This window comes from Pseudonaja textilis, chromosome 8, assembly GCF_049901715.1.
Source record: "Pseudonaja textilis isolate UNSWEBS1 chromosome 8, rPseTex1.2, whole genome shotgun sequence".
NCBI classification, from domain to species: Eukaryota; Metazoa; Chordata; class Lepidosauria; order Squamata; family Elapidae; genus Pseudonaja; species Pseudonaja textilis.
Genome location: NC_141997.1, coordinates 20044077 through 20065541, shown reverse-complemented (window position 1 = coordinate 20065541; position 21465 = coordinate 20044077). Strand labels below are relative to the sequence as shown.

Sequence of the window (21465 nt, the reverse complement as noted above, 5' to 3'; positions counted from 1 at the left end):
GATGAAGTGCAATCCATGAAATCTTAATATATTTATTAGTTTTAAGATGCCAAATATATTTTGTGGTACTTTTATCTGGGTCTGTATATTTACCATTTATTGAAGCAGACTATTGATGTTGTTATGTAATTGCTGCTTGTACTTCGCAAGATCTCATCTGCAGATGGAAGTTTGAAGATATTGGAAAAGGCATCCACCTTGTCTGTCCCTTACTCTTATCCATCTAATATTTATTTGAAGTAACAGCATTGCTATCTTAAGTTAATGCTCACATAGATATGATACAGACTTTGAAAAGGGTAGGATTCTGTGCTGTTTCTGAGTTTGCCTCCTTTTTTCTCCTGATATCATTAGTTGTTCAATCGTGTGGCATAGCACTAAGTATCACAGTATTGGCTGCTATTTTAGTACAATTAAGCAACAAAATACACCAACATATAACATTAAGATATACCTTAATTTAACGATGAAATGAAGAAGTATTCAGTCAAATTTTTAAAGAATTTGAAAACTATAAATTAATATCTTGTAGAAACACTGTACTGTATTCAAAAATTTCTGGAATAGTTAATTGTAATTTATTTTCTATGAATTATTTCTGGCTGTGTAGTATCAAGTGTTATAGTAGCAATGCCAAAAGTAAATGCCTTTTTTCCCCTTCACAAATAGAAGGTTCACTATGAACCAAGGTGGATGGAGAAAACGAGCCAGTGACAGAGATGGCTGGGCAGCATGGGTAAGTGCATGCAGTGAAGCTTTTAACTAACTAAATAAACATATTTTGAGGGACAATTAAATATTTTGTACTACTTTAATCTGATTATTTTATTAACAAAATATATACACCATAGCCATGCCAAAGAAGTAGTGGTAAAGTCATACTTTAAACTTCAGATATGACTGAAAATCATTTTTCTGATATTCAGTAGTAATTTAAGGATGATACATGAGATTTATAAAATGTACAATACATGAGATTTATAAAATGTATAATACGTATAAAGATTAAACATGCAACATTTCCCATATGAAAAATGAAAGTGACACTATGTATATATGTCAGAGGCTGGAATCTCTCATTACCCAGCAGTCATATTATGATCTATTTGATTTTGTTAGCATGTTTTGTTAGTACTGTGTATTTTCTAAAGCATAAGTTATGAATTAGCTTGTTGACTATTTCACAGCTTATTAAACTATTTTTCATATAATTGTAGAAGCGATCAAGTTGATAATAAATCTCTAAAGATTTATATTTTTTCTATTCAAGGGAGGATATATGTCTGCCAAAGTCCAGAAACTGGAGAATCAGTTTCATTCAGAGGCAGCTCTGCAACATCACAAAGATGAAAAATCATCCAGCATTTTCAGTGGAGTTGCCATCTTTGTCAATGGCTTCACAGGTGATGCTTTTATTTTTATAGACTGTTCAAAATATCCTCTAGGAATATAATTAGGGATAAGAAAATTGATAAAGATGCTAATATGTGGGTAAAGGGCAAAGCTGTAATTTTATTCTGTTCCTAACCAGAATCTAATATAAATGAAAGAATTAGTGAGCCAGTTTTTGCTTGTCTAAATTCCCTGAATGAAATGCTCCAGAAAGTGTTTACTGTACTCTTATTTCATTTTGATATAGATCAGTTTAACCTAGTTTTTCAAAAAAACCTCTGTATAAAGTTCCAAAACTGCAAACTGCAGATTCACATATTCCTTTTTTGCTTTTTACCTGAATTGTGAAATGAAGAGCAGGACTGATGGGTATCTACTTAAAAATACTTCTTTTGCTGTTTGTTTATTGTAGTCTTGATAGTTGAGTGGACGTTATCACTGCACTTGTGGAATGGCCAAAGAGATACTTTGAAAAATTATATTAAAATGTAACCCCAATGTAATAATTTGTTGCTACAGCACTTGCGGGATTCCCAGTAAAAATATTTTAGTTAAGTTTTCAAAAACAAACATGCTTTGTGAGATGTTAGAAATGTCTTTCAAGCTGTCATGTTATAAAAAAGAAAAAAATGTAATACTGTATATTATTACACAATACAGCATTCTTTTTAAAATCTTCATTGTATATGCTAATAGCAAATATTTTTAACAATATTTCAGAGCATGGCTACTCTGAATGTTATTCAAGCAATGAATGAAAGAAAGGAGTCAGCATTGTTGTCTGAATTTCAAATAAAAAATTGCAAAGAACACAGAAAAAAATGCAGTATCCTGGACAAAGGATTAGCAAATCTATTGGAATTCTGAACAGGAATCCTCCAGATTAAAGCATTTAGTGTAGTTATTTTATGGTACGGAATGAAGAAGAAATATTAAAACAAATATTAAAAACAACTTAATGAAAAAATTTGTGGCAACTTTTCAAAATTGGTATTTTACTGAGGGAGGTAGAATTGTGAAATCTATAACTGTGGAAATTGTGACATATTTATCAATAAACTACAGTATACACTCTACTACATACGCTCTACTTTATCTGTAACATTTTATTAGATGAATAATTGCCCTTAATTCCAAAGCATAGTGCTACGTTTGTTAGTTTATGGTTTTTAAAAAATACTTTTATATATCTTGTATTTTTATTACAGATCCTTCTGCTGATGAATTAAGGCGGCTAATGATGTTGCATGGAGGACAATATCATGTATACTATTCTAGATCCAAAACAACGCACATTATTGCTACAAATCTTCCAAATGCCAAAATAAAGGAACTGAAGGGAGAAAAAGTAGTTCGACCAGATTGGATAATAGATAGGTAAATATTAGAGAATTGTGAGCAGAATCCTATTTGAAAAGTCTGAATATGAGTTCCGTGATTTTGTTTAAAAATACCACAGACATTCTGAAAAACTGATCTCATTTAAAAAAATATATATTAAATGTTTTCTGTTTTTATCACTAAATGATCTTATTTTCATTAGAGATAATATTAGTGTCTCTGTAATAGTATTGATCAGATCCAGTGGAAAATTCAAAACATTAAAAGTAGAGACAATTAAATAGAAAGCATTACATAATATGCATATTGTATTTAAACATAAAAATAATTTCCTTATTTTTGCTTTAATTCATATGCATTAAACTTTATTAGATTACTTCATAGTTATTAAAAATAAGCAATTATGCTGCAGTAATTTGAATTCTACTCTAGTTATTGAAAAAATAATCTGCACTTGAGACTATCCCCAATGTAGCAGATAAGATTGCACCATTCCCATAGAAACCTAATCACAAACACTAACAAGTTCTTTTTTTTTAATTGGGTAATGTGATCCTACTGTAGTTTTGCTAACTACAAATGGATTGGCTTTTGAATCTTTGCCAAATTTCTTGTTATAGTGTAAATGCAAGCTAAATGAAAAGTATATCAAAAAGAATTATTAGTAATTGTGATAATATTCCAGTTCATTTTCCCAGATCAAACTGTTTATCCTCTTTTTCTGTATAACAGAACGTTTGCAGCTTTTATCACAGTGTAACACTTCAGAGTATTCTGGGTTTATAAATATAAATTGTGTAATGACTTGTACTTGATTCACTAAACATAAATAAAACATTTGAAATAATTGTAGTAAATACAATTAAAAGAACTATATTACTTCTCTATATGATTTTCATGTTGATCTAGCAAGATAAGTCATAAAAATTAAATAAATTGAAAAATCATAACAGGCCAATGTAGAAAAACCTTATGTGTTATTATTTCCCTTATTTAAAAATAAATTGAAACCTTTTTAGATACTTGGTTAGAAGAGACTCAGTGACTTCATCAGTTGGAGTGTAAGTCTGTGGTAGAGCACCTCTGTTTCCACTTTCACTCACACTTCAACCTGTGGTAGACCATAGGACTAAGGGATAGGAACACAACAGAAGAAGTAAGCAGTTCTCTTATCACTTCTGTCCTCATCTGGCTGTCATCACGTAAGGAATTAAATGCCAGAAATCTTAAATCTGGTTACTTGCCTCTTTCATTTTTTTAATTGCCACATTCAAATTTAAACATCTTTTTATTCAGAAACAATTTGACTTGTATAGTTTCCTTGAAGATTTTTTAATTACATTGATGCCTCTTTTTTTTCTTTTAAGTCATATAAGTCCAAACAAATTGCTAAATTAGCATCTCTAGTGTGTACCCAGAGAAATGTAAGTTTTTGTTTCTCAACAGCTTAATTACACGGGTGAAACAATTTTGATACGTTTTCAAAAGCTGTTTCAATAACATGTATAAGAAAATGCTTCCTATTCAAATGAAATGTGCTTAAATCTTGGGTATTTCTGAATGTGTGAAAGAAATAATGTGAATAATTAGAAAATGTGATGCCATTTAAAGTCATTTAAAATCTGTCTACGCTCTTGAAAGTAAGAACAATTGAATTTAGATTATAATATATCCTTTACACATGCACACCTGTTAATAAGGCTTTCAGAACAAAGAAACATTCCACTGTATATAAAGACCATTTTTTCATGAAGTTTTTGAGTAATTAAAATTCTGGCATTCTGTTACAGCATAAAGGCTGGACGACTCCTTTCATATATTCCTTATCAGCTTTACACAAAACAGACAAGTATTCAGAAAGGCCTCTGGTTTAATACTATATGCAAGCCTGAAGATTCAGTTCCAGGTCCTAGCAATATCTCTGTGGGACTCAACAGGGTGTAAGTAATTATTTTGATTCAGTAATTGAAATTAAGTTTAAGACTGAGAAATTTTGATGAGTTTACGTTGATATTGTAAATTCAATTATTTGAAGATCTCCAAGTGCACCTCACACTATAGTTTGATACAATGGAATTCAGTCTGAAACCCAGTGCAGTTGTAATGGTTAAAGTGTTCCTGCAGTAGAGAGACCTAGATTCAAGTTTACCCTCAGCTGTGGAAGTTTATGGCGAGTCATTCTTTTTCAGCCCAATTCATAACCCAGGGTTCTTCTGGTGGGGAAAAAAAATGGAAGGAATGCTATATATGCTGCTTTCATCTCTGCCAGAAACCAGTCTAATAAGACTTTTTTCTCTAAATTAAGCTTCTTTCAATATTAAAGATTTTTTTAGATAAGTATACATAACAATGTAATATTAAATCTAATCTGATACATATATAAAGCGGGTTCTTTGCACTAGTATAGATTTGTTGCAGTGCTCTTGTATGTTCCATGCACCCTGGTGTATAGTGTATAGACATGCTGGCCACATGACCACAGAAACGTCTTTGGACAATACTGGCTCCCTCGGCTAACAAACGGAGATGAGCACCGCCCCCTGGTGTCTTCATTTCTGGCTGGACAGGAGGAATATTTACCTTTATTTTTTTACTTCACACCTTGATTTCTACAAACCACTTGAGTTGTTCAGTCATTATCCATGCTGCAAAATTGAAGTTGAGCAATTGTGGAGGAAGAAATCAATGGTTGTACCAATAGTAATAGGAGTTCTTAAACCCAAAAGATTGCCTAGATCAGTGTTGGTGAACCTTTTTGACACCAAGTGCCAAAACGGCAGTGGGGAGCACTGGAAATTGTGAATGTGAATAATTAGAAAATGTGATGCCACTTAAAGTCATTTAAAATCTGTCTCCCCAGTGTGAATGCACGTTCTGGGAAGCTGAGCTTCTGGTTTCTGGCACATGCATGCATGCTAGCCAGCTGGTCTTCACATGCACATGTGCATCAGAAACCAGAAGCTCAGCTTCACGGAGCACACATGCTCTATGTAGGTTTAGTTCTCTGCCAGATCTAATAAGACAAGCTGAAATAATTGGGGAGAAGCAGTCTCTCGGATAGCCCAGTTCTATGTCATGAAAGGATTAAAGGTTAAAACCAGTACCTTCAATTGGGCCTGAAAACAAATTGACAATCAGTATAGCTTGCAGAGCAGAAGAAGAACTGACTATTCTAGGAGCGACATAATTGCTCATGCTGCTGCATTCTATACCACTTGAAATTTCTGGATAGTCCTCAAGAACAGCCTCATGTAGCCCACATTGCAGTGATCTAATCTGGAGATGATAAGAGCATGAGTAACTAAACAGGGTCTGCCAGTCAAGAAACAAGCCTAGTGGTGCACAAGATAGGGCTATCAAAGGCCCTCCTAGCTATGACTGCCACCTGCTCATTGCTCAGACCTTCACAGCCTCCAAAGCATTATTTAATTGACCAAGAGGATATATAATTTGGTATTTCTTTAAGATATAAAGGAACAATCCCCTATCCCAAGAAGAATTCATCACTGCCAGAACCCACTCACATGATAACCGCCCAGGCTGTTTCACAGGCCAGGCAGTGCATGGAATTAAAGGTGGCTGAGTTCACAATCCTAAGGATTTGTCCACTTCTTCAGGTTCAACAGATTCAAATCATTGCCAGATAACTGAATAAGACTGTTTCCCAAACATCTCTTCTAGACTTGTGAAGGTTAGAGTCCAACTGGGAGTGAATTTGAGCAACTTTATCCACAAATTTGCAAATTCCTCCACGCAACCAGCAAAAGATTAGAGTTAATCCCTTACAAGGATCCATATCTGAAACAGCTATGGGGAAGCAATATGCAGATCCAATAAAAATGGAGAAGTATTGTTACTTTGCTACCCTTACTGTCACAGTGTAGATCTTAATAGCTCTCACCCATGTTCAGTTGAACCCATCCTTTGTTGAATGCTTTTCCTTATATTTCCTCTACTTATGCCAGAATACTGGGAAAGATCTCTAATTTTACATTACAGTGTATAGTATACATCAAATAATTAAATCTTGGACTTACTTTCTTTAATCTATAGCATATAACAGTTCAGGGAATAAAACAGTATCTGTCAAATGTCCTAGAACAATGGTAGCTAACTTTCTTGGGCTTCTGTGCCAAAAACTGTGCGCGCACTTGTGCTCACGCGCTTGTGTGCCAGCACCCAGAAGGGAATGTATGCCCCTCCATGCCCCTTGCGCATGTGCGTGCAGACCCCACCCCCTTACCTGCATTGTGCGTCCCAGCTGATTTTCAGCCCATTTGAGGCCTTTTTCGGCCTCCCAGAGGCTTGATGAAAGCATCTGCAGCCTCTGCAGCCCGAAAAATAGGCCCGTTTCATCACTTCCGGTATTTTTGGAAATACAGGAAGTGACAAAAACGAGCCTATTTTTCAACTGAAGAGGCTTTCCTCAAGCCTCTGGAAGGCTGAAAAAGGCCTCAAACAGGCCGAAAATCATCTGTGAGGCATACACATGTGCAGTGAGATAACTTTGCCTGTGGCTCGAGTGCCGGCACAAATGGCTCTGTGTGCCACCTGTGGCACGCATGCCATAGGTTCACCAGATCTGAATGTATCGAGTAACTAGATATACCAGCAAGTTTGTATGTCAGTCAGAATTCTTGGAATCATAAAATATAGGCTGTAAGATTTTTAATGTCATGCTGCTAACATTTATGTAGTATTCCATTCATGATTAGGTGATGAAAGAAAATGTGTACAGTATAATGTACATATATTGAAAGCTTGACAAATGTATAACAAAATTAAAATATTTAGAAAAAGGATCTTAAATGTAGAAAATATTACCCAAGTCCCAGTTCAGTTATTAGTCTTCATATAATATTACAACAAAAAGAGGAAATCATTTAACCTTTATCCGTTTTCTTGATTTTAGAAATAGTCTTGTAAAAAAGCATGAAGGAGAGAATGAAATGAAAACAAATGGAATGAGTAAATCAAAGAAAGAAGCTGAAACTACAAGATTCTTGGAGTTGGAGCAAACTCTTTCCAGAAGCAAACAGAATGGAATATATCAGAAAGACAATTTTTCCATTTTTAATGGACATAGTGATAGTTCCAACAGTGCCTTAAAGATGCAGGATGGTTTGCTACACTTTGACAAAAGTGTTATAAGCAGATTGTCTCCTGTGCATGAAGAATTGAAAGAAAGCACTGATTTTAGAGACTGTTCTACGCAACATTTGCCACAAAGCAACAGAAATACTGAACTTTTAAGAAATGTGCACAGGACTATGAGTAATTCATCTTTTTCATCTTTGCACAGTAATATTAAAATAAATGGTGCTCATCACTATAATGTTCAGGGGCCTTCAAGCACAAAAAGCACTACTTCAGTACCTGCTCCTAGTAAGGAAGATTATTCACCTTTGTCCAAACCTTCAAATGGTAATTTCATTTCAGATTTTTACTCTCGTTCAAGATTGCATCATATATCTACCTGGAAATGTGAATTTACAGAGTTTATCAACACGCTACAGAAACAAAATAATGCTAACTTCCCAGGAAGAGAAAAGTTGAAAAAACTGAAAGCAGGACAATCTACAATAAATAAAGCTGACTTAGGTAAAAAATATTTCAAAATTGTATATAAAAGGTTGTTACATATTTGTTTTTCAATGAAATAGTTGATATTGTGGTTTGCTATATTTCTTCTGGTATGGTTGTTTTGGTCAGAATATAAATATTTCAGAATTGGTGTGAATAGCATTAAATGGTATCTGAAAATAAGGTGGCAGATGTTAGAGCAATTTTAAATTTTTCTACAGTTATATTTTGTTAAAAAGTAAAGAAGAATTGAGAGCTAAGTTTTAAGGTTACATTTTCAATTTTACTAGAAACAGTAGATAGTTGTTTAGCCAGAATTAAATTGTCTGTTTTCTTTTTCTTTAGATAGTACATCCTTTTTGAATTCAGCCAAACATCAGTGTTGCATAATGCATGTAGATATGGACTGTTTCTTTGTATCAGTTGGTATCCGAAATAGACCAGACCTAAAAGGTTGGTATTAACATCTAAATCAAATGTTTATTTAAAAAAAATACTTACTCATTAAAATATTCATTTAAATAGATATTCATTTAAAAAAAGAATGTTCAAAGTCTGTTGCTACATAGATATTTAATAATCAGAATAGAGCTGGAAGGACCTTGGAGATTTTCTAGTCCAACCCCCTGCTCAAGCAGAGCCTCTTCACCATTTCAGACAGGTGGTTGTCTAGTCTTTTCTGTAAAACCTCCAGGGATGAAGCACCTACAACTTCTGAGGGCAGGCTGTTCCACTGGTTAATTGTTCTCACTGTTAGGAAGTTTCTCCTTAATTCCAGGTTGCTTCTCTCCATTCTTTCTTGTCTTGCTTTCTGGTGCTTTGGAAAATAAGTTGACCCCCTCTTCTTTGTGGCGGCCCCTTACTTACTGGAATACTGCTATCATGTCATTCCTAGTCCTTTTCTGTAAACTAGCCCTACCCAGTTCCTGAAACTGTTCTTCATATGTTTTAGTCTCCAGGCTCTTAATCATCTAAGCTGCCCTTCTTTGCACTTTTTCCAAAATCTCTTTTTTTTTTTTTTGTAATGCGACGATCAAAACTGGATGAAGTAGTCCAGGTGTGATCTTACTAAGGATTTATAAAGTGGCACTAATACTCATGTGATTTTTATTCTATGCCTATGTTTATACAACCAAGGATTGTGTTAGCTTTTTTGTCTGCTGCCGCACACTCATGTTTACGTTTACGTGATCATCCACTAAGGATTCCCAAGGTCCTTCTCACGGTTACTGTTTTTGAGCCAGGTTTTTCCTAATCTGTACTTGTACCTTTGGGTTTTCCTGCCTAGGTGTAGAACCTTGCTTTTCTCACACTAAATTTCATCTTGTTGGGTAGAGGTCATTATTCAAGTTTGTCAAGGTCTTTTTGGATCCTTGTCTTCTGGGGTATTGTTATTCCTGCCAGCTGTGTCATCTGCAAATTTGATGAGTTCCCCCTCTATTCCCTCATCTAAGTCAATTATGAAGATATTGAAGAGTACTAGGCCTAAAATGGAACCTTGTGGTATCCGAAGTCTTGCTTTCCTCCATATAGATGTAATACCACTTGTTGACTACTTGTTGAGTATGATTAATCAACCAGTTACTTTAGGATTTTCATCCATGGTATCAAATGTCCCACTGGCTAACTTAGCAAAGGAAACTCCTGGGACATATTTTTTTACCAAGAGTATAACTTTACTAAAATTCCATATGGGTACAGAAGTAGAAAAGCCAATTCTAACAATTTTGTGCACAAGCAGAATAGGAAAACTTTCCCTTTTCCCCTGGCCCTCCCAATGTCCATTCATCTAGCCCATAGGTGTTAAACTTGCGGCATCACATTGCTGTCATGTGATGTTTCATGACGCTTTTCCCCTTCACGGAGCTGGCATGGGTGTGGCCTGCGTGTGACACGTCTGGCCCACAGGCAGCTAGTTGGACACTCCTGCTTTAGATTGATGCCTATTCTGGTTGGTCTTCGCCTACCAGGAGTGTATGTGGTTGGATCCAAGCTGTGGTGAATTCGGGGGAGGGGGGGGTCCAATCTGTTTTGAAACAAGTGCTAATCTATGCTCTCCTCAAGTTTGACCCAACAGTTCTGAACAACTTCTATTCAACCCCCAACCTGAGTAGATGTCTCAGAGCTTTAAAAGACCTTAGAAAAGCAGATTATTTGGATACTTTCCATTTAGGATTTAGCCCAGGTTATAGTACCAAACCAGCATTGATCATACTTGTGGATGACCTCTGAAGTTTCAGGATGGAGGTAATTCATTCTTGCCCTTCTGGAACAATTCCAGTTAGTTTTAGTAGCAAGAGAGAGATCTAACCTTGGATTTCTGCTACATGGGGTAATTCAGGACTCAGTGCTCTTCCCACACCTATTTAATAACTGGCTTTAACTAACCCAGTTACAAATCCCTATTGCAGAAAATACAGAGATTTTGTTGAGTCTCTTAACCAGTGGCTGGAGACAAATCTACATATGAATAGGCTCCAATTCAACCCCATCAAGTCTTGAGTTGCTGTGAGTTTTTGGGCCCCCGATTCTGGAACCATTCCACTTGCAATCTGAAATGGACTTGCATTTCCCAAAATAGAGCTGGTATCTGGTTTGAGGTTTTTGAACTCATGATTACTGCTTCAGGAGCAATGGCAGCTGTGGTTTGGATGACCTTTGCAGAAATCCATTGTGTGAGTCAGTTACTCTTGTTGATGGATCAGGAGATTTTGATCACTGTCAACCACACCTTAGCCGTTTCCTGGTTGGATCAATACAACATCCTGTACATACAGCTGCTCTTAAAAAGCTTTTGGAACCTTTAACTAGTCCAGAGTGCAGTGGCACACACAATACTGAGAGCACCTAGATTTACCCATGCCACAGCTTTACTGCATAAGCAGCACTAGTTTCCAGTAGCAATTCAGTTATCACATTTAAAGTCACACAGGTGCAAGGATTGATTACTTATGGAACCACTTTGCTTCAAATAGTTTCTACCCATTTAACCAGATTTGACATGGTGAATATGTTTCAGTCTTTTCTATGAAATAAGGTCACCTTCAGGACGCAGCAGATGTGTTTTCTCTACTTCTACCCCTGCCAAATAGCCTCCCCAAGAGATTGTGAATCTGCAGCTTTCTAGAAAGTTATGAAAATTTGACTTTTCCCTCAGGAATAAGCACAGACAATTATGTGTTTTGGGGACTTTTTCAGTTTATGTTGCTGTTTTTATAATAATTTTTGTATTTTGTTGGCAAACTCACAGGTTTGGCAGCCATATAAATTTTCTAAATAATGCTAAAATGAATAATTGAGATCTATAAAACAGAAACAAACTGAATATATTCAGTTTTGTAAAAATGGATACAATGTAATTTGTCTTACATTTTAATTGTAATTTGCAGGAAAACCAGTGGCTGTTACAAGTAACCGAGGATCAGGAAAAGCATTGTTACGTCCTGGTGCAAATCCACAACTGGAAAGGCAATATTATCAAAATAAATTGTTGAAAGGCAGAACAGGTACAAATCTGTAGTTTTTGAAATTGCAAAAAGAAATACTGTTGAATTTATAGGTTTTCATTTATATTACCCACATTACTTTAATATTATAATACACTTCTAAATAGATGTGTTGTATTTTTAAAACTTTATGATACCATGCCATTCATTTTGAGAAAAATAGAGGTGTAGAACTATTTTCCATTGTTCAATGAGAATGCTTTCTTTAGAAAGAAAGAAAAATCATAGTGGGAACTTCCAGTAGCAATAGCTATGCTTGAAACCAACATCACAATCCATGAAGGATAACTATGGATGTTTCCAAATTGATAGATTGTTGTGCCACCCATATTATTTATTTAAAACATTTATATGTCTGTTTAGTATGCATGTCATGACTCTGAACTGTGTGCATCAATAAAATCAAAGGGAAAAAAGTACAATTAAAACCGAAAACATAGCAAAAAAAATGTGTATGCTAATGGCACACAGTTAAGCCATTAGCACACGTTTCATCTCCCAAAGAAAACAAGTTTTAAAGCCTTCCTGGAGATTGATAAGGTTGGGCCAACTGAATTTCAGACGGCTGAAGTTGTTCAAAGAGTAAGCACTGCCACAGAAAAGGCACTCCTAGCTTTCATCAGGTGACATTGCTTCAAGGAAAGGACCTAATGCATGCCCATTTTGTTAAACATGCAGGATTGGCAGGAACCTAATCTTAGGTGGTCCTGCAAACCACCCAGACCTTTATAGGTGATTATTAGCACCCTGAGTTGCCTAAGGGAAATAGTGTAGTTTGAAAGTAGTAGAGTTTCCACATTTATAACTACCTACATCACTGCATTCTGATCCAGTGCAGCTTCTGGATGAAGGAATACATTGCATATTCATCTGAATACATTGCAGTAACCTGGCCAGAGACAACTAAGGTATGAGAGACTCTGACCAGGCCTCCCGATTAACACAAAACTGGAATTGATAACAGATATAACAGATAATCATAGTTGGAAGGGACCTTGTAGGTCATCTAGTCCAACCTCCCGCCCAAGCGGGAGACCCTACAACATTTCTGACAAATGGCAGTCCAATCTCTTCTTGAAAGTCTCAAGTGATGGTGCTCCCACAGCTTCTGAGGGCAAGTTGTTCCATTGGTTGATTGTTCTCACTGTCAGAAAGTTTCTCCTTATTTCCAAGTTAAATCTCTCCTTGTTCAGTTTCCATCCATTATTCCTCGTCTGGCCTATAGGCGAATTGTGCAAAGGCTTTCCTGGCCCCAGCTGCCACCTGCTTCTCAAGCAAGAACTGTAAATTTAGGAAAAGTCCCCAAATTATGCGCTGATTTTGAATGAAGGATGTAACTCTTTCTAGAACTAATAATAGCAAATCTGTTGATCCGGGATCAGAGGATCAAAACTCATAGTCACTCAGTCTTGATATGATTAAAGCCCTTTTTTTTCCATCCTTGCCCCTTTGGCCTCCAAACATTAGAATGAAATCAATCTCAGAGTAGCATCTCAATAAAGTATCACCATCATACTAAGGATTTTCTATTGCTAGAAAATGTATAAGTGTTCCTGTGTATATTGGATAAGGCAAGAATGCAGTGTACAATCTACACCTATGCAAAAAGATGATTGTCTCTATTATTTTTTGATTATCAGTAATTAGACATAAATTAGTGAGTCTTACAAGATCATTCTGTGAAGATAATAAAATCAGTGGACATTGATAGTTAAAAGAAAATTGAATAACTAACTTACTATTAAGATGTTCATTAGGTCAATCTAAAGTGTACAAAATAGTGTATAAGTTTTTAAGGTTTCAAGAACTTTCAGATCAGCAAAACATCTAGAAAAAGATGAAAAGAAAAATGTGGCCTGCCTTTAAACCATTTTTGCATATTTGTTCTTTTGTAGAAACTAGAAACAATATGCAGGTTTGCAGATCAATCCGCTTCCTATACAATATCTGTTGAACCTTGGATAATATAGAGAAAAAATTAAGTTTCAAGGCTTTTTTCTCTCATGTACCAAGCTATAGAAGCCAATAAAATCATGACATCACAGATTGATTGACTTATGAACACAGTTGCCAAAAGATGGCACTAATTTAAATGAATTCAATTGTGGATTAAACTATTTTTCTGCAGAATGTGTGTATATCAATTACCATTACCTTACATAGCTAGGTTCAGTATATCCTTGAATGCCAAGTGCTAAGAACAAACCCTTCAGAAGGGCTGTTTTCATACTTTCTAATTAACTTTTTAGAAACCTTGTTAAAATTGAATGCTGGGCTAGATGATCTAATCTAGCACTTGCCTTTTTATATGTTTTTTTTTATCAGTGAATCTTATACAACTTTTTTCTTTGTACAATTAGTGAATTTAGGTGTTTTTTAAAAAAATAAGAAATCTCTCATAGCAAAGTCAAGCTTTATCTAAGGCTATGTTTCCATTTTTTCAGTGTTGTAAATATAGAAGCAAGATTATAGTAAATTGCATGAAAGCAATTTATTCGATATCTAATCCCAAGACTGTATGATCTATTGCAATATATTTACTTGAGATCTTCAAGGCAGGACGAGAAAGTGCTATGTAAACAAAAGCTGCAGTTGTGGGGAGAGTTAGGGGGTGCTGTTAGGAATCCAGTTAAGGGATGGTAGTCTTATACAGGCAGGGCCACATCACCTGCCAAAGATATTCCAGTGTTTGCTTTGGTTTTTTTTTCTTCTGCATTTGGAACTTTTGGGGATATTCTTTGTTTTATTTACATTGAATGTTCCTTGTTCAAAATAGAAAATAATGGAAAACTGTGCAGCCAGATTTCAGCTATCATATTCATGTTTTTATAGTTCTTCACTCGATCTAAATGTTTTGCTTTTACTAAAGCCGGTAACCATATTTTAAGGTTTGAATTTTGAGCAATAAAATAAACATTTAGTAGTTTTTTTCCAGCCAATTCTGTTGAAAATACAGATAATCCTTGGGTTACAATGGCAAATGGAACTGGGATTTCCATCACTAAGTGAGGTGGTCATAAAGCATGACATCTCGTGACTTCACTGCTTAGTGACTGAAATTCGGGCAGTCCCAGTTGCTGTCATGTGGACCAATAAGTTAAGACCTTCTGTGACTATGATGTGGGAAGAGGCAGAACCTCCAGGCAAGCAGAGCAGCAGATCTATGGACCAACTGGGCAGGTGGGCACTAGGAATTGTTGGGCTTGCCTAAGCACAAGACATGAGGCAGCACTCCTCCACGGTGGTAGCCTTCAGCAGTCTCAATCAGCTACCACTGCTTCAGCTCTTTATTTCAGGCCCAGCACAAGCCAGAGAGCCATAGCAAGCCCAGGGCTGAAGCAAGCCTCAGCAATGCCAGCTAGTCTCAAGCCCCAGTACTGACTTCAAACCCCAGCAGCACTGGTCACCTCAAGCCCCAGCAGTACCAGTATGCCTCAAGTCCCAGCATTGAGGCAAGCCACAGCAGCACCAGCGATCCATAAGAGCTCATTTAATGTCAACTGTCTAGTAGGTAAATCCAGGAAAAGAAACTCCTGCGTCATTATTTATACCAAGAGTACAGAAGAACTGAAAGCAGCTCTGGCTTCCTGCGCACAAGCACGAGCAGTTAATCCTCTTTTCCCCATGGGCCACCCATAGTCCATTATGTCCACCAATCACTTCTGTTCATTTTGTTATGAGAACCAGCCAGCCATCCTGTTACATCTGTTCTAGGTGTCCTTGAGGGGGGAGCAATGTCTCATGGGAACTGACAATGCTTGGATGCCATTCCCCCCACTCTTGCATTCCAATCCACCACCACTGTATTCTTTGTCAAGCTGTGAGCAAAGCGGAATATAAGTGAAAGTTCGAGTCGGTCTTGACACCCTCATTGCAGCAAATCTGAGTAGCCTTAAACTCACACTTCCTAGCACCAGTATCAGTCCTGCAGTATCAGCCATGAGTCCAGGAATGGATGGAGATACAGCTGTTGCTATTGTGAGTTTCTGTTAACCCTGAAAGATGCTGCAGCAGACATAGCTGGATGTGAAGCCTTGTTTGTGAATTTGGGCCTCAAGGATCAGCCAAGACCACATCTTGCCTCCCTCCCTTCCTTCTACAGTATGTAACAATATTCCTACTTGAACTTTTTGATTCTGTGATTGAAATGGCAAGGAATTTCCCTAAATTGATAGTCCTTGGGACATCATTCTTCTGCTAGAGTCAAAAATGACTTGAGAAAGTCCCACATTTGATTGTTGTTGTTATGGGACATTGGAATATGATCAGGTATTGATGGATGTTACATCAGTTTCTTGCCATGAACAGATTATTTCCTGCAGTCCTGACCATTGCAAGGAAGAAGGGCTAATTTGATCATCTCACCCCAGGAGACTGATAGACCCGGTGGGGTTTTAAAGGGAACTCAGCAATGTTCCTTTAGCGTTAGTACATGATTTTCTAGAGGCGTTAGTTATGGCCTGAACTGAACATGCAATAAGAATCTTGGAATGGGCTGTTCCTGTGTGGAGTCTATAATACTGGGCCTGTAGCCCTTCAATTACTGAGGAGGGATTTGGGAGATTAAATAAAACAAGTGATATTTAGAGTGCTGTAGAGAAAGACAAAGAACAAACCTGATCCAAGTATAGGCGAGAGCCTTTATTAGCATTTGCCTTGTAATAAGAGCAGTGAAACAAGCTTAATTTTCCTTATTGTATCTGCCAATAGCTGACCAAGAGCTGTTTCAAGTGATTAGGTCCTTTCCTGGTAAAGGGGGGAGCTCATGCAAGGCCTCTCTCAAGACTTTTTTGGCATCTGTTGAATAAAGTTGCTCAGATTTGCTGAGTTCGGCAGATCCTATGCAAGTGGTTGTTGGATGCCTTTGCTCAAATATTTGGGAAGAGTTTCAATTGGGTGGCTCTGAAGAAGGGGACAGAGTTCTTGTTGCCTTGAGTTCTTTCATCTTGTAAGGTGGAAAGTGGTTGGATTCGTGCAATTTTTAATGCGTCTTTGCGGAGGGTTAAAGGGGATCCTTAATTTACAACAAGTTGCTTAGTGACCATTCGAAGTTACAATAGAACCCCCCCAAAGGTACTTTGTTCTCATAGTCACCCTGCCCTTGCCCCCTTGGTCATATGATCACAAGTCAGGCACTTAGCAACTAATTCAAATTTATGGCCATTTGCAGTGTTCTGTAGTCACATGACTGCATTTGTGACATGGCCTATAGCAAACATATAAGTTATTTTATGACTGGTAGTTGCCTAACAATCACCTTAAAAGATCATAAAAAATGGTCCAGTCACCTGCTTTACTGCCATCATGACTTACAACTACAATGGATAGGCTCCATTTCTGGCATTAAGTCAAGGGCTACCAGTAATTCTTGCCTTGAAGGAGGCGGTAGGTTGTCTGACTGTCATCAAGAATAACTTTTATTAAGTCTCCAACCTTCCCTTTCTAGGGATGGTTGTTTTGAGAATAGTGAGTGCTCCCATTAAAAAGGTATTAGAGGAAGCAGGTTACCTGAACCCATTTTAGTTGGGTTTCAGGGTTGGTTGGTTATTGTACTAAGATGGCATTGTTTTCATTTATGGATGATCCATTGAGGGCTCAGGATGGGGATGCTGCACCTATTCTGGCCTTCTTGAATCACTTGAAAGCTTTCAGTGACACTGACTATGGTATTCTGAATAAACTTAATGAGTTGGGACTACAGATACTGTTTTACAATGATTCTTCTGCTTTCTCTGTAGTCAGTGTTGATGAAGTAGGAGAGATACAAGTCTGTCCTTATATATAGTGCCTCAATCTTCTCATCTCTCCTATTTAATATCTATTTGAAGCTGGAGTCCTTCCTGTTTAACATCTACATGAAGCCTCTGGGTGCAGTCATCAGTCAGTTGCACATCTCCACCTCAGTCCAAGCAAGTTATACTATTCAGGTGCCTACTCTACACCTTGAGGCTGGGAAGGTCTGAATGTAGAGGAACCAACTATGACTCAACCCTGGCAAGGTAGTGTAGTTTTAGGTTTTCTCCTGGAACTGAAGAGTTGCAATATTTAACTCTTGATGGAATAGCCTTCTCCTGAGAAGAGTTGGTGTGAAATTTGAGAGTCCTCTTGGATTGGTGGTTCCTGTTCAAAGAGGAAGGGGCAGCTGTGGCTAGGATGGTTTTTGTGTATGTTCATCTTGTGTGCCACTTGTACTCATTGTTGGACTGGGAGGCCTTGCACATGGTCCCTTAACGTTTTAGTCATTTCCCAGTAGGACTACTGCAATGCTGTTTATATTTAGCTGCCTTGAAGATCATTCAAAACTTTCAACTGGTGGAGAATGAAGTGGCTAATAGAGTTCAGGGCATCCTGCAGTTTGCCCATATGGGCAAACTCCTGTGGCTCCCCATTTTCTTTCCAGGTGCAATTCAAGATACTAGTTATCACCTTTGAAGCCTTATAAAGCATAGGTTCAGTTTACTTACAGGACTGTCTCACACTGAGGGTGTTTTCCTGTCCCAAAGATCAAACATAGGGTGAACAGTCTCTCTGCTATGTCATCTGGGCAAAGTTTGGACGCTGGAATTCTCTGTAGCAGATGCTGCCCTATGAAACAGCCTCCCTGAGATCCAGAAGCCCCCTATTCTCTTAGACATCTGGAAGTCTGAAGACCATTAAGACCTGGTTCTTCATCCAGGCATTGGGCTCAGATGTGAACTGAATCCAGTTCATGCATGTTTGGGGTAGGAGTGTTGTGGTGACTTGGTTGTTGCTGTGCATGATGCTTTTAATTTTCTTATTTTTTGTCACTTTTATATGTTGTGAACTACCCAGCATTATTCTATTTAAGATGGACAACACTATATCATACACACACACACACACAATAAATGTCAGATTTAACATTTGAGCAAAATAACGAAAAAGTGAAATATGTTTGTGTCTGTCTGAATCTTAGAGGTTTCTGTGACTCTATGTACCTTGAAATTCCTTTTCATTTGGAGCAAATACCATCTTGAGCCAATGTCTGGCATAATTACTATAGTATAATCTTTGTAGTGCCACAAAAGCCCCACTCTACCTGCATTTCCTTTTTTTTTTTCATTTTATTGAATAAATTCTATCATAGAAGACATAAAATTTGTTTTATCTTAATAATGTCTGGTCAGAAATAGTTCATTTCTGAGTTAACAAGCTCAATGTTATAAAATTGAGCAAAATGTCCTGTATAACGGTGTTGTTCAAAAATTCTTGTAGACCGAAGGATTTCCGTGGTGATGCATGCTGTTTTATAAACTGCTTGCATTTCCAAGAAGGAAAAGAAAAAATTAACATTATCTCTCCCCATTCATATCATGGAAATAAGATTATTTATAACCTGGGCTCACATGTTTTTTCTTTTCTAGGCAAACACAAACACGTGTTTTTTTTAAAAAAATGTTTTGCAGATAATTCAATTTTTAATTGCATATTTTTGCACAATACCTGCATTTTTTGTAGTGTATATTTACTTGCAGGTATTTTATCAGTAAAGAAATATAACTATTAGCTTGCTAGGTGTTAGAGAAAAGTAAGAAATATGCTAATTTATTGCACTATGGAATAATTAATTAGCAATATGTCATATAGGATGGTAGGCACTGACAAAATAAAAGCTTTGGATGGGCAGATGTTCAAATGTGTTTAGCATACTGATGAATTCCACTCTAATAAATCATCTACATACAACAGAGTTCATTCATGTATAAGTGTGAATGAAATCTGACAATTTATTACACATGACTAATCATGTTCTGATAAATATCATTTATCAGTACCTCATATTCCCCATACTTTTGTTCTGGTGATCTTCTCTACAATCTACTAGATAAAGTTGTTTTAAAGATCAGTGAATTTCTTAGTGTAACTTGATTCAGGTATCTGCAACATCAGCCCCATCTTTACAACCTGCTTATTTACTGAGGATTGTCCTTGCTTATATTGCTTCTTTTTGGACAAATTGATTTTCATAAAGAGATCCAGGATTCAATCTTTAATATTTTTTATACATCAATTGCATTATTCTGCATTTGATGGCATCCTTCTCTGTACTTCTATCTTGGAATATATCTTTAAGGGCAGGTACAATAATTACAATGTGTTGACAAAATCTGGCACAAAGACAGAAGTCATTAAACATGCATAAAGAATGAGTTATTGTCTTATCCACATCTGCCAGTATTCTCAAGCCCAATATCTTCAGTTCTCATTCTAGAGAGCAATTTTTTTTAATCACACTTTAGATACAGATTTATTCTCAGCGATTTCTTTTTCACAGACTTGGTCCTGGCCTCTGCTTTCTCCATCCGTTGCTCCACATTCACCATGCGTCTGTCTAGTTTCCCAACTTTTGATGAGAGGTTCTCTACCTTGCCTTCCAGTGAGAAAAATGTGTCTTCCATTGCCCCTGAATTACATGAAGTGACTTCATCAACTTAAGGGGGGATCTGCTGTACTGCACTGTGGAGGAGCCCATCGAAGTCATGAAGATAGACAAGATGATGACATCATCTAATGCCAGGGCAGAGAAACAGATGGACTAAGGACATTGTTCTTGTTGTTCAGGGCATAATTTGCTCTAATTTGCACTTGCAGATATGTTGGACAACTTGAATGACACAGTCATCCGAACGATAGTGATGAACTATCAAAGATAGCAGCTTGTCCATGTTCTGTCTCCCACTTTTCTCATCCACTACATTCTTTATCTTGATTATCATTTGTGAAAATAAGTGCAGCATAAATTTCACATTCAAGTCATTCTGTAAATTTTTTTAGCAACCTTTAGAAGTACTGAAGAGGAGAAAGCATAACTCTTCACGGTGTGTGTTTATGTGTAAATTAATCCAAATTACCTTATTTTTCTCTTCTAAAAATATTAGAGTGCTAGAGTAGGACTTCCTTTGTACTTTACACGAGGCAGGAAGGGGAGAGGAATGTTTTCATCCATTACATTTTTCTAGCAAGAAGTAATTACACGTGTGCATGCTTCTCACAATATTTACTTATATAAGAAAAGAAACTTCCCTTGTTTTTGCATGCTGTAGCTCTGGACTATTCCTTTTTATTCATACTTAGTATGCAGTTCACTGCAAGAGCCAATTTTCTCCATAATTCTGCCTAATTTGGACAGAATGTAACAGCAAAAACGATGTTTAATGGCTTTATAAAATATCTATATTTGGGAGAAATAATGACTAAGATATAAATCATACTATCAAGGGAAATCATTGAAACATTCTGACTTACTAGTATGCTTAAGTGGATGTGCATTACCTATAAAACTGGCATATTTTTGTGATTCTATTTTAATCACATATTAGATTTATTTCCATTTTCATTAAAAACATTTTTAAAAGTCCTTTGGATTAATATGTATATTGTTTTTTAAAAAATGATTTTTTTTTCAATTTAAAAGGGGAAATATCTTTTCTCATTTCAGGAAGAAAGTTTGTTATATCAAACTCTACAATATTTGTTATAATGACACAATCCTTTACATGGTTGTTTGGAAGTAGATCTAGTTAAATGTTATGAAGCTTACACCAAATTAATTTGTAAAATACTGCAGATTAATTTATATAACCAGGCTTAAAATAAGTAGATTTATAAACACTTCCTTTTT

General features: G+C 36.5%; 1 protein-coding gene across 2 annotated transcripts in view; it reads left to right on the top strand.

Annotated features, from left to right (window-relative positions):
- The window catches only part of REV1 (REV1 DNA directed polymerase), a 45427-nt gene that overhangs the window by 4287 nt on the left and 19675 nt on the right, over positions 1–21465 (top strand). Inside the window, exons 2-8 of one of the 2 annotated variants that reach the window (XM_026707547.2) lie at positions 670–736; positions 1271–1403; positions 2601–2769; positions 4524–4673; positions 7646–8334; positions 8662–8769; positions 11706–11822. In XM_026707547.2, coding sequence (XP_026563332.2) covers positions 680–736; positions 1271–1403; positions 2601–2769; positions 4524–4673; positions 7646–8334; positions 8662–8769; positions 11706–11822 — 1423 coding nt within the window. In that variant the 5' untranslated portion in view covers positions 670–679. Of the gene's footprint in view, positions 1–667; positions 737–1270; positions 1404–2600; positions 2770–4523; positions 4674–7645; positions 8335–8661; positions 8770–11705; positions 11823–21465 lie in introns of both variants that reach the window. The other variant, XM_087938468.1, reaches the window with a different exon arrangement.